Source organism: Poromitra crassiceps, assembly GCF_964638095.1.
Source record: "Poromitra crassiceps genome assembly, chromosome: 2".
In the NCBI taxonomy this organism is placed as follows: domain Eukaryota; kingdom Metazoa; phylum Chordata; class Actinopteri; order Beryciformes; family Melamphaidae; genus Poromitra; species Poromitra crassiceps.
In genome coordinates this window covers 22,287,867-22,300,941 of record NC_139624.1, presented here as the reverse complement: position 1 = coordinate 22,300,941, position 13,075 = coordinate 22,287,867, and the positions used below count along the sequence as shown (strand labels likewise).

Genomic DNA, 13,075 nt, shown 5'->3' with positions numbered 1-13,075 from the left:
TTTAAATAAAGGAAATTAATCTCTGTGCGTTTCATTTTCCTCGGACACCGTTGGCCTGACAGCATTCATATTTGGCATGGATAACTGGCAGGGGTCCCGAGCAGACGGTGACAGGATTTTTCAATTAGGTCATTAGTGGCCAAAATGAGTGAACACAGGTTCAGCACCATGGAGAGTTCCATCCGTTAGCTACTGATGGAGCACACTCTTTTGTAGGTAGAGAGATAACAATGAATCTTTGATCAAAGTAATAATTTAATAATGTAATCTAATAAGTCTTCTACATTATCTGTGTTCACTTTTTGTAAGTGAAATACGAGGAATCAGCCGAGCAGCATTTTGCTAAACAAACCGCGTCACTGGGTGGCAACGGCAATGGAACCCTATGGAGCCCAAGTGGCGCGAGGCTTATTCTCTGACTCAAGCCATCTAACTCTGTTTACATTTTAAAAACTGCGACAGTTCACACAACTTTAACACGACATGTATATATTATACATCAAACTCTTGAGCTACTTCTGCTCTCACTCAGAATGTCAAAATATAAGCGATGTCATGTATAGTTTTTGAGATATTAACGTTTGTTTGGCACAACTCATACTATTAACTGCCGCGGGGTTCCGCATTTCTGGGTGGCAAGTGACGTCACGCTGATGGCTGATTTGTCCTATAATGGTGACGTTTAACAAACACCTGGGGACCTGCTGCTGGTCCCTGGACCACTGCTTTAAACCATCCCATTACATCTAATCAGTACAGTTTACATAGTAACATGAGTAGTAGTACATGAGTAGTCTCAATGCCAGACCCATGAGCATTCTTACGCTGATACACTACGTTACTGCATCATGAGATCTGCAGCATGCAGGGACACTCCTCTCAGCAAACTGGTCACGGAATCTTGGCCAGTGATTGGCGAGTGGTGGATTCACCGTTCAGTAATGACTTTGCGATCAGGGAGGCGGCCCACCCACCCTGAGACCGCCCATCTTAACAAATTGATCCGTAAGGCCAGGGACATTGTGGGGCTGAACCTGGGCTCTCTGACTGCGGTGTCAGAGAAGAGAACGTTATCCAGGCTACGCTCCATCATGAGCAATGACTCGCACCCACTCCACGGCGTGCTAGTCAAACACAGGAGTACATTCAGTGAGAGACTGATTCCACCTAGATGCAACACGGAGGCACAGGAAATCATTCCTGCCTGTGGCCATTGGTCTATTTAATGCCTCTCTTAAAAGAGCACCTCGGAGACGCTCAGTCTCACTGAGACTGAGCCAGCCGATAGGCTAACTGGAAAAGTGCCTGGGTGAGCCACGTGTAACGTATAGGGCAAGCCAAATAATATAACTTCAGTGTGCAATAAAGATAGGCTAACTGGAAAAGTGCCTGGCTGAGCCACGTGTAACGTATGGGGCAAGCCGAATAATATAAGTTCTGTGTGCAATAAAGACAATTGGCACGTAAGGTATACTTACTCTACATATTGCTTACTTAGACGTACTCCACTATTTTGCTCCTATTGCATTTAATACTGTTTACTGTTTATACTGTTTATTCCATGCTATGTTGTGTTCCTTCTTCTTCTTATTCTGCTTATTTTACTATCGCATTACTACTGTGTATTTTATTTTTATGCTATCTGTGTTATGTGAACGAGCAACTGTAACTTGTCCCAATTTCCCCCCGGGGATCATTAAAGTCTTTCTGATTCTGATTCTAACTGGCTCCTGCAAAATCGAGCATTTTGAACCACTCTCTCATTTGTGCCACGGCCTGTCACTCAATCAATTTCAACCCCCCTAGAGTAGACCCACCATCAAATACCAGCTGTGGCACAGACTCATTTATGTAATATGCGGAGCGCAGCGATTCAACCTAATATTTGAGTCTGGGGAGAGACTAGAGTATGATGAGTAACCCTGCATAAAAGCCAGTAGAGATCGTTAAGATGTTTCCAGTTTTATTAGAATTCAAGCGCTTCTTTGACCCATTCACACTTTTAAAACCTGCCAGGCACCACAGGCTCATGCATGCCAGGAGAGAGAGAGAGAGAGAGAGAGAGAGGGAGAGGGAGAGAGAGAGAGGGAGAGGGAGAGAGAGAGAAAGAGAGAGAGCGAGCGAGCTGTGTGGCGTCATGCTGTAGTGGTGTGAAGAGTCTGTGTTGGGCAGAAAGGTGAGCATCTGGAGGCGTGGCCTGCCCACAGGAGCAGAGGTGGGGCAGGAAGGTGAGCATCTGGAGGCGTGGCCTGTCCAGAGGAGCAGTGGTGGGGGTCTGGACTCTGGGTGGTTGTGTAGGGCTTTTCCATTGGCAGTTTTGGCCACACCGAGTCAAACCATGCAAAGCCCGCCTACAAAGTGGGCTGCGGTGATGTCAGGGCTGTGAACACGCCCCTTCAAGCGGGTAGCCCTGTTGTAATGGAGATGCAAATCCCAGCCGTGTCAACCGAGTCAAGCACATGTTTATGGAAAAGCCCTAGTTGTTGTGGTGGTGGTGGTGGTGGGTGGGGGTCAAAGGTTAGCTCTTGCGGTGCAGGCTGACGTCAGCGCTGCTCAGCAGGGCGGACAGCGAGGTGCTGTCTGACGTGTCGTCTCTCTGCAGCAGCACGAAGGCTTCCCGGCTGATCCCCAGCAGCTCTCTGAGACCACTGTTCTCCAGCTGACACACGCACACACGTACGCACGCACGCACACACGCACGCATGCACGCACACACGCACACAGACACACACACACACACACACACACACACACACACACAGACACACACACACACACACACACACACACACACACACACACACACACACAGACACACAGTCAGAGATACACTATGATGACTACAACGGCTCTTGATAATACTGCAGTACAGAGTTCCTACACATTTTATCTGTCAAAATTCTCTGATCAGTCACTGATTCAAGTTGTATTTTCTACAGCCCTTCATCGTAAGCAAAGGACTTTACAGATATGAACTAGAGCTAAACTGATCAATAATCAGTCACAGAACAAACTTCAAGACCAAGAACAACTTGACTGAGTTTGACGATTTGCGGCAGTGTCCAGTTTAACGTGCAGTATGTTGAAAGTAGCTGGTCAACTAGCCCGTTATATCTGTACCTAAAGAATAATCTATAATGGAAGCATATACTGTACTTCACAACAACAAATATCAACAAAATGACCGTCGGTTTGCATCCGAATTAAATGTGTCATTATGTGTGAAATGTGTGAAATGAGTTATATTGTCGCTTCGACAGACAACACAACGCTGACCCCATAGGTTGAGTCATAGACGTGGTCAGGGTGGGGTAAATCCCCCCCCGTTCTCTCCATACAGCATAATTAGCATTTAGCTGCTAGCCCAGCCCAGGCAGACAAGATCGGGGATTTAACGCCCCGCAGTAAACGCACATCTGAACAGACGTCTTGTGTTCTGCTCTAGAATCCCCAATCCTGTAGTGTAGAGCCTTTGGCGAGTCAGCCCATTGAGATATATGGGCGGTTTTACCCCACTCACGCGCCAGCCGTAAAAAACACAGACCGACTGTCTCTATCCCCCGTGACACATCTCATCTGTGCCAAACCACCAACTTACCCCGCCTCCTCCACCCCCCACTGACTCCCGATCCATCAGCACCGGTGCTGCCGAGATAGAATTCTGCCCCTGTGTGCGTGCATGCATGCGTGTGTGTGCGTGTGTGTGTCTGTGTGTGTGTGTCCGTGCAGGCATGCATGCGTGTGTGTGCGTGTGTGTGTGTGTCTGTGTGTGTGTGTGTGTGCGCACGTGCAGCTGTTTCACCTCCAGCTGTTTGATCCTCTCCTCGTCTTCACACAGCTGGCCCTCATCCACCTCGATGGCCTTCCTCATCACAGTCGCCATCTCGTTTATCTTGTCGATGTGCGCCTGCATTTCCTGTTAGAAACAAGTGAAACCCCGCGAGGCCACAGCACCAGGTCATCAAACAACTTTACACCAACACTAATTCATGTGAATCTCTCGTATTGTGGGGCGGCTGTAGCTCAGGAGGTAGAGCCGGTTGTCCACTAATCGCTTTGGGAAAAAGAGGTTGGTGGTTCGATTCCCGCCTCCTCCTCCAGTCTGCGTGTCGAAGTGTCCTTGGGCGAGATACTGAACTCCAAATTGCTCCCGATGGCTGTGTCAGCACCCTGCGTGGTAGCTTGCCACCATCGGTGTATGAATGTCTGCGTGAATGTACCTACTCATTTGTTGGGGTTCTATCCACCTGTTTTTATGCGGATTTTCAATTTGCACATGAGTGGAAACGCTGTAAAATGTGAAAGAAAACTCCAAATATCGCCCCAAAAAATCACGCTTGGGGAAGGTGCAAAAGTTGGGTGTATCAGTAAAAGTAAAATGCGATAAATGCGGTGGAAACAGATTAAGTGAATCTTCCGTCGTCTCTACATTCAAACACCACGCAGCCAGTTTCATGTTGACATGTCGGCGCAGCCTACACTCAATAGGACTTGTAAGGTAATGGTTAATAAGCAGTAGCAAACCATTTTTACACTGCCGTTGTGTGTTTTAAACAGGAGAAGACTGGGATTAATGTCAATGCGACTCACTTCTAGAATTGCTCCGTGGATTATAACGTTATGCTTGCAGTTGAAGAGTGGCACCTGGTAATCCAGAAATTGCATCTTATGGTCTAGTATGTACTGTACTAGTAACTTTGTAGATCATCAAGAAACTTTAAATTAATAGATGTGTTTAATAGAGCCTGCCTGCAAGACGACGCATGTATCAGGTCTAGCAGCAGATCAGCAGAGGCAGACAGCATCAAACACCAGGTGACTGACAGCTCTATAATTCGCATAACAGCAGCGGATGAAAACACGCATTATTTCACCAATTTTCAGAAAATTCGGTTCAAATTTGCGGTACACTTGGATGGAAACCCAACTATTGTAAAGCGATTTCGAAAAAAGTTATGTTACAATGTTACAATTTCACTTTCGCTTTTATCCAAAGCGACGTACATCTGAGCAGTTATATAAATGCAGGCCATTTACCATATTGACAACCTGTGTCATCTTATCAACTGAAGTCTATCTGTCTGCTGCAAGTTGCTTTTTGGCTGCACCATTATCAACCATAATGATTCACTCTTTATTTACCTTTTCCCATAACACTGAAATATCCACTCATGCTTCACAACAGAGCTGCGTGCAGTACACCTCTCTTGCCTGCGTGTGTCTCTCCAGTACAATCCTACTTGTCTTTTTCAACACACTGATACTCGCTACCCAGTGAGACTTGTTGGTAACAAGATGTGAGTGAAAAGTCAGGCGTTTGTCTCACAGTTTGAAGTCGTAGAAGAAGTAATCTGAGAGCAAAATAAATAAGCTGTCAGGCCAATCAGAAACAAAATAAAAAATGAGATGTGAAAAAAAGACATGGTTTGTGTGCTTTTAGTACTTTGCTAAGAGGCTTTGTACTGAAGCAGTGGACGAGCTTTCAGTCAGAATCTCCAGTAAAAAGATGGAAAAACAGAGTCCAGGTGGAAAAGAAGCAGAGTGAGTTAGTTAGAGCTTGAAGTCAAGATGGCTGACCGTGGTGTGCTGCTCCTTGAGCTGCGTGACGATGGCCGGCTGCTCTCTCTTGCTGGCCATCAGCAGCCTGAACACCTGCTCTCTGTATTTGGTCATGATGAGCTCCAGGGCCGACTGGTGCTCCTCCAGTGACGTCCGCAACTCTGTGGGACGGCAACATTCAGCACACAGGTTAGAGTCCCACAGGCCGGGGACACACCCACAAACTAATATTGCAGTTGGGGCGGGTCCTAAAAAAACCTTCAATGGGCATGACGCTTCTGCCTACCTTTGTTTTCCTGCTGCAGTTCTCGGATCTGTCGGTTTTCCTGCTGGATTCCCAGGACCAGACTGGAGCGAGGCCGGTGCCGCGCCACCTGGTTCAGAGAGTCAATCTCCTCCTGGTACTGCAAACACACAGAGAGGCCATTTACACCTGGCGTTAACATGCGTTTTCTGCCATCATATTGCAATCAGATTGCAATCTGAAATGGTAGAAATGGCAGAAATGGTTGTCCTCTCAATCCGCATACAGTTGCTGTATCCAGATTGAGAGGACACACATTGCATTTACACTTGTGTTCAATGTGGTCACAATGCATCCCTGACCACCTCCGGAGGTGGTTTGGCCGATCAGATTGGAATCCTTCTTCAATGCGTTTTGGGGGTGTTTACACCTGTACTTTCAAGTGATAAAACACAATCTGATTGCAATCTGATCACAGAAAACACATGTTAGCGCCAGGTGTAAATGGCCTCAGAGACACAGAGACACAGATAAACACAGACAATGTTCTAAATGATCCACATTGGAAAAACAATGTTGCACCAAAGTTTTCCCCCATAAATAAATAAAAGGCGTTGTGTGTTTTGGCTCGATTTCATGCCAGGAAGAAAAGAACAAATTCCTTTATTTATTTATTTTTTTCATGTCCGTGTAGAATCAATTGAGTCATCCAGCTAGCCAGATGTCCCCCAAAAACAATAGAGAGAAGATCCACTGGACTGGTTTTCATTCAACTCTTCATTTTAAGTCCAGTGGATTTTGTGTCTACTTTTTTTGGGAACATTTCAGTTTTTGTGGGTTGTTTTCCTTTCGCTTGCATTTCAAACAGAAAAAAAACGGATTTAAAAACATTTCACAGCATTATAAAGAAAGAAAGTAGCGTACTGAAACTAATCTTCCTCGCTGCCTCAATTGCCTGAATTGTGAGTGACCATATAAAGCATTCCAGTTGGAGCAAAAATTGAAAAATAACATTGTGAAAAAAAAGTTTTTTTCCCCCCGTCTTTATTTTTTGTTTTTGCTCCAATTAGGCGGGGGGTGGCGGCGTACAATAATTTACCTCCAAAAACGATCATTTTGACCCTCTGGTCAACATTTACCATCTAGTAAACGTTCAACATTAAATGTAAGGTAAATGTTCACCTGCTCCGCGGTGGTAGGCGAGTGATTTTACCTCTACACTAGCCAGGCAGACACCCCAATGACTATTCCTGATTAAAGGTTTCACTCTATCCATCTTCTTCTGTATCTATTCGAGAAGACTGAAGTGTGGAAATAAGAAGGCTATAGGCACCGTACCTGTTTCATGGCCTCCACTCGCTTGTTGAGGGACGTTGTTTGCTCAATCAGCATCTCTGCGGCATTGTCATGGTTACGAAGCCTTTCCACCAGTGACTTGGCGTCTGCCAGAACCTTCTCCAAGGTACAAGTCATGCCTGGGGGAACACAGGTAGGTCTAGGTCAGAAGGTAAAAGTCATGCTGGGGGGGGGGGGGGGTCACAGGGAGGTTGACATGAGCAGGTACGAGGAAAACAGCATTCTGGCTCTGAGGGACGACAGCGGACATTGAATTCTTTGCCATGTGTTTTCATATTGGTGAGATTTTCAATTTATCTGCACTTTGTACTTCTATTGTTATGGCAAAGTGCTTGAAGTCAATACCACAATAATCATCGGTCAGGACGGCCGAATCCCTGCCGATATTTCGGCAAAGACTAAAAACACACCTTTTCAGGCTCCACCAGGGCCCTTCTTGAACTAACATCTCTCTCTCTCTCAAAAAAAAGAAAACGTTACCACTCTATTCCTTCAGAAGTTGTAGCTGTCATTGATTGTGTTGCATAGTTGATTACTCTATTGTTGACAAAAATGGGTTATTGTAAGTCGCTTTGGATAAAAGCGTATGTAATGGGTATCTTTCTTATATTGATATACTGTATCACAATGCAGCTTATGTATGCAAAATGACATGTTAAATAATTAAATGGATGACGACGTTCATTGTTGAGTGCGATGTCAAACAAAACTACGATTTTCAAATAATATTCCTTAAAATGTTTCATGCCTTATTTTGTCAAGGTTTTTAAATCAGATGTGCTTGTCAGTTTAGACAGCAAAATTGTGTGGCACGATATCAAAATATCTTCACCATATGATTCCCCTGAAAGACAAGAATGTTATTGAATTATTGCCCAGCAGCATTACTTCCATTGGATGAGAGAATAAACTAGGTTAGATCTACTGTCAATGCATCATGGTGCAGCTTTGAACGAGTTGCCTCTAAATCTAAAATCAAGCTTTTTATTCAAAGCAAACTATTCATTCATCACATTTCTAAAGCACAAGTTGAAGTGACACTGAAACACAGTTCTTCAGATGCTGATTTACAATTAGATTAAGCTCGTTAATGAAATTGGCTCATTGACTGTGTCCATCTCACACGTTTGAACACAATACTGGCCAAAGACAAAGTACCCGTATAAAACTTAGCAGCAGGGATGCACACTCATGGAGAGTGAAAAAGGTGACAGATACCAGGGCAGACACAAAACCACACAGAAATCATTCACCTAACGTTAAAGTACCTTATTATTTCACTTGCTTGCAACTTGTGTTACTAAGTTTAACTGGTTGACAGGACAGGTGCAGTCAGCAAACTCGCCCAAGCTAACTTTAGCTTGTTGAATACTGAATATTATTTAGTTAGCTTTAGCCTTACACCACATTTTATCCTGGTTGGAATATTAATGACAAAGCATTTCTCCAGCTAGAAACATAAAATGACCAGCACAAACAGGATAAGAGCGTGCAATATATTCTAGCTGGCTTGCTAACCACACTCAAGCTGTCAATCCTGTCATGTAAATCCATTTAACGCTATAGGTCTCATCATATAGCTAGTCAGCTAGCATTCCAACTCTAACCTTTGCAAAATATAAAATCATGTTGTACAATTAACGTTATGTGGTAAGAAATAACGTGACTTGTTGTACCTGGAGAACTCAAAGTGCAAGACATTTGGAATTTGGTCGGCTGCTGCTTCCTGTTGATGCTTGGTAGGTTAGCTACAGGCTAATGCTAACGATAGTTCCCATTAATGAGCTACAAGCAGCGGCTCTGATGTAGCCCTTTTTCTTTTTTGAAACACAATTAGATCGTATATGAACTTTCAACCGATATGAAAACATTGAATTAAAATGTCGCTCGTTTCGTTGTGAAGTCTTCTGCGATGTTAAACGGTGTCTGATCCATACAGATTCAGGGGCTACTGCTACCAGAGCCTAACCAGAGCCTACCAGAATGCACTGCCAAGTCACACACAATCTCACGAGAGTTGACCCTCTCAACAAATCTCACGAGAATTTGGAAGTCCCAGAAAACATGGCGGACAGGCTAACGCAGCTTCAAGATGCTGTCAATTCGGTATGGCAGATTTGGTATCTTTTCTTATTTTGAAGTGTTTTTGAACGATTACCTGACGATTACAGACGAAACAGGTTATAATATGACTGCCTATGTCATTTGAAGCTGGAAATGTAAAGCAGTAGTAGCAGGTACCGCGTTGGTTGGTAACGTTAACCTGCTAGCTAACGACGTTGCCACCAACCCCCCTTTCAATTTTATTATTTGTTTATGTTTTTGTTTTTTTTACACCAACGTATTTTGATTGTTGACGATCAAGGATGGGTGGCTTTGGTAGAGTTTGGGACCAAACAAAGAAACAGGCTTTCATCACGAACATAGATTGCAGTGAATCTCTTTAAAAAGCAAGATACTTTCACAACAGGGTTCTTGAAAGTTATGAATGGATAACGTTTGTGTTGAACTTGAAAGTCATTGTTTTTGTTGTTGTTTTTTAAACCGAGGTTTTCAAACCTAGCAGCAAACCCAACCCAAGCCATTTAAAACCCATACACAGTGGGGTTGAATGAAGTGCCTTGCTCAAAGGTGTTTCAACGACAGAAGTTGAGGGAAGGGAGAGTGCTTCTCATTTTCTTTTTCCACACAGATTTGTCTGTCGATGAGTTTGTGAACAAACGAGCCACAACGCGATACTCAGACACAAGTCTGAGACTATTTGTATTGTTAGATGTGATTTTGTCTCGTATTTCATGGCTGTATGGCAGCAGGTAGAGAGATAACAGAGAAACTATGATCAAAACAGCCATTCATCTCCATTCTCTAACTGCATTAACTTCTTGTAAATGAAATAATGCTGAGGTTTAACACTTCATCAGTTTGCTGGGGGGACCCCCTGGAACCCCTTGATGGTCCCCTAGACCTTACATTGAGAACAACTGTGCTACATGACATAATGTAAGATAATGAGACAAAGTGGGACGTACGGTCACTGGGGGAACCTGTTTGACTAAACTTGAAAATTTACTTCCAAGCTTCAAAAACACCAACCTATAACACCACTATAACAGTGGATAATTTTTTTGTAAATGTGTAGCTTGCAGATCATGTAATGTAATGTGTAGCTTGCAGATCGGTTTGATTTTGTTATTCTGTAGCTTGCAGATCAGTTTTGCAATGCCATCGGAGTCCTGCAGCAGTGTGCGCCTCCTGCCTCCTTCAACAACATACAGACTGCCATCAACAAGGATCAGCCTGCAAACCCAACCGAAGGTGGTGTTTAGGACCCAGCAGCTATTGTTTTATCTTACCTCTCAATGTTTTCTGCTATCTTTTCTCTGTACTAATGAATTACAGGACATGAAAACTGAGAATTATGGTTTTTATCTGTTTGTATCTGCAGTACCTGTCAGTAGCTCTGTTTATCATTAGGACTAAACAAGTGTATTTGGTCTCTGTCTAGAATACGCCCAGCTGTTTGCGGCGCTGATCGCCAGGACAGCGAAAGATGTGGACGTGCTGATCGACTCACTGCCCAGCGAGGAGTCCACCGCAGCGCTGCAGGTCACAGAACTAATCTGATACTGTCATTACAGCGTTCAGCCAACAGGGGGAGAAAAGTATCAGGCTTCACTTTGGTCACAAAGACAAAGTGAAGCGTTATTATGGATCCCACTAATAATCCCAATGGGTCCCTCTGTAGGTCGAAACATGCAGAATTGTCAGTTTTCACACCACATTATGATATTAATATTGATATTCTCCTTTCAGTCTACTCTACTGACTATTGGATAAAGCCCAGAGAGGCTGGCTGCACATATATGCTATTTTAAAAGAGAGAAGGCTTTTATCAACACAACTAGAAACACTGATGAAGTGTTGTATTACCTTTCATACACTGCCCGTCAAAGGTTTGGACACACCAATTTTGTTTTTGTTTTTACTATTTTCCACATTTGGGAATAATAGTAAAGACATCAAAACTATCAAATAAGACAAATTGAATTATGCAGTGACCAAAAAAGTGTTAAATTAAAACGATCTTATATTTTAGATTCTTTGAAGTAGCCACACTTTGCCTTGATGGAAAGGCAAAGGCTTTGGAAGGAAATTCAGGATCAACTTCACTATTTATCTTTGTCTAAGAGACACATTTAGGCAGAAGCCTTTAGATCCAAATGGCTTCAAGAGAATGAAAAACACATTGAACATTCTGCCAGGTGGGTCCAGACTGTTGACTGGTCGTCTAAATCAGTGATACCCAACTGGCGGCCCGCGATGGGAATGCAAACATTTTTTTTTTTTTTTTTTTTTTTTTTACATTGCACCTGAACGCAACATGCAAGATACCCGCTGAATAAGTGTCCAAATGTTCATGTCATTCTGGCCAATACTCCACTTCTGTTATAGCATTTCAGTCTGGAATATGGAATATCTTTCAATAATCTATGATTTAGCTGCTAATTGTCAAATACCGCCGTCTGCTCGCTACCCAGGCACTTATGTACTTAACCTAACTAACTATCCGGTGTGCACAACATTGTCAGACTAAACTCCGGCTGACACCCCAAAAACCTACAATCCGCTACAGAAAAATGTATATTGATTGTTTATTAACTGGCCCCTGGCCTTCTATCATTTCACAAAAGTGGCCCCCGGGAAAAGCAAGTTGAGTATCCCTGGTCTAAATCATTTCACGGCCCCCTAAAATCATAGCCTGGTTAACACCATCCTGATAATAACGTGATCTCACGTTCTGTTTCGCTCTACGTATCAGTCTGGACTCCAAGCTTTGTGCAGTGATTTCAGTGGGTGGGAGTACTTGCCTCGACAGACAACTCCTTCAGCCAATCAGCATCGCCAAATCCAGTCCTTCAGCCAATCGGTGTCGGATCCAGTTAAATCCAAATCCACTCAGAAGAATGGCAAACATGTCTTTTCCACTGAGAAACTCTGCTGGTACATACTCTTGTTCTGGTTTAATTGTTATTGGGTCAGTTAGTGCAGGGTCTATTTATGCAATAACTTCACTTACGGCTGTGTAAACTCCACAAATGATAACATTACTGGTCGTTCATTCGGGAGCCGCAGAGCCATGGGAGCAGCCATTACCGTCTTGCCAGCCCCTGATTGGCTGGTTATGATGTCAACTACGAGGCAGGTCCCTGATTGGCCTGTGCACTTTGTAATTTCTGAAAACACCTGCCCCGGGCTGGAGACCAGACGGTCCCGCAGAACAAAACAAAATGTGAGTTTCACGTGATCGGATATTTACCACGTTATTAAAATCACGGCCTGAGCCCCAGTTTGAGGACCAGAGGCCGGTTGCACAAAGCACCTTAAGTTAAGATTTGCCTTAGAGTCAGAGTTAAGGTGTCCATAAAATAGAATCGGCTGCACAAAACACCCATAAATCTTGTGCTCATGTTTTCCTTAAAATGTTTAACCTGAAAGAGAAGATTTAAGGGTGTTTTGTGCATCCGATTTTATTTTATGGACACCTTAACTCTGAGTTAGTTAAGGTAAGTTACGGTTAAGTTAAGGTAATTTGTGCAACCAGCCCCAGTGCTTTAAAGTGAGATTGAGGGATTCATAGTTTCATGTGAATGAGATGAAAACTGCCCTCTCAGCTTAAGCTAAAGTGTGAAACATGCACGGTGTGACTGTGTGGTTGTCAGGCGGCCAGTCTGCGGCGGCTGGAGGAGGAGAACCACGAGGCGGCGGCCCGTCTGGAGGAAGTGGTTTACCGCGGGGACATGCTGCTGGAGAAAATACAGAGCGCGCTGGCCGACATCGCCCAGTCGCAGCTCCGCACCCGCAACGCTGCTACACCTGGGCCCAGCCAACCACCATCGACTGAGTCTTGACCCCCTC

At 44.0% G+C, this 13,075-nt stretch overlaps 2 protein-coding genes across 2 annotated transcripts; one reads left to right on the top strand and one right to left on the bottom strand.

Annotated features, from left to right (window-relative positions):
* Positions 1 to 1,966: 1,966 nt before the first annotated feature.
* fgfr1op2 (FGFR1 oncogene partner 2) lies at positions 1,967 to 9,116 on the bottom strand. The gene is made up of 6 exons (XM_083657215.1): positions 8,836 to 9,116; positions 7,142 to 7,278; positions 5,846 to 5,963; positions 5,578 to 5,720; positions 3,803 to 3,916; positions 1,967 to 2,659 (listed from the first exon to the last, which is right to left on the bottom strand). The coding sequence occupies exons 1-6, from the start codon at positions 8,858 to 8,860 to the stop codon at positions 2,519 to 2,521; spliced, it is 678 nt and encodes a 225-aa protein (XP_083513341.1). The 5' UTR covers positions 8,861 to 9,116; the 3' UTR covers positions 1,967 to 2,518.
* Positions 9,117 to 9,223: 107 nt separating this feature from the next.
* Positions 9,224 to 13,075, top strand: med21 (mediator complex subunit 21; the record flags this gene model as incomplete). Its single annotated transcript, XM_083657226.1, has 4 exons — positions 9,224 to 9,265; positions 10,360 to 10,474; positions 10,665 to 10,765; positions 12,880 to 13,075. The coding sequence occupies 4 exons, from the start codon at positions 9,224 to 9,226 to the stop codon at positions 13,066 to 13,068; spliced, it is 447 nt and encodes a 148-aa protein (XP_083513352.1). The 3' UTR covers positions 13,069 to 13,075.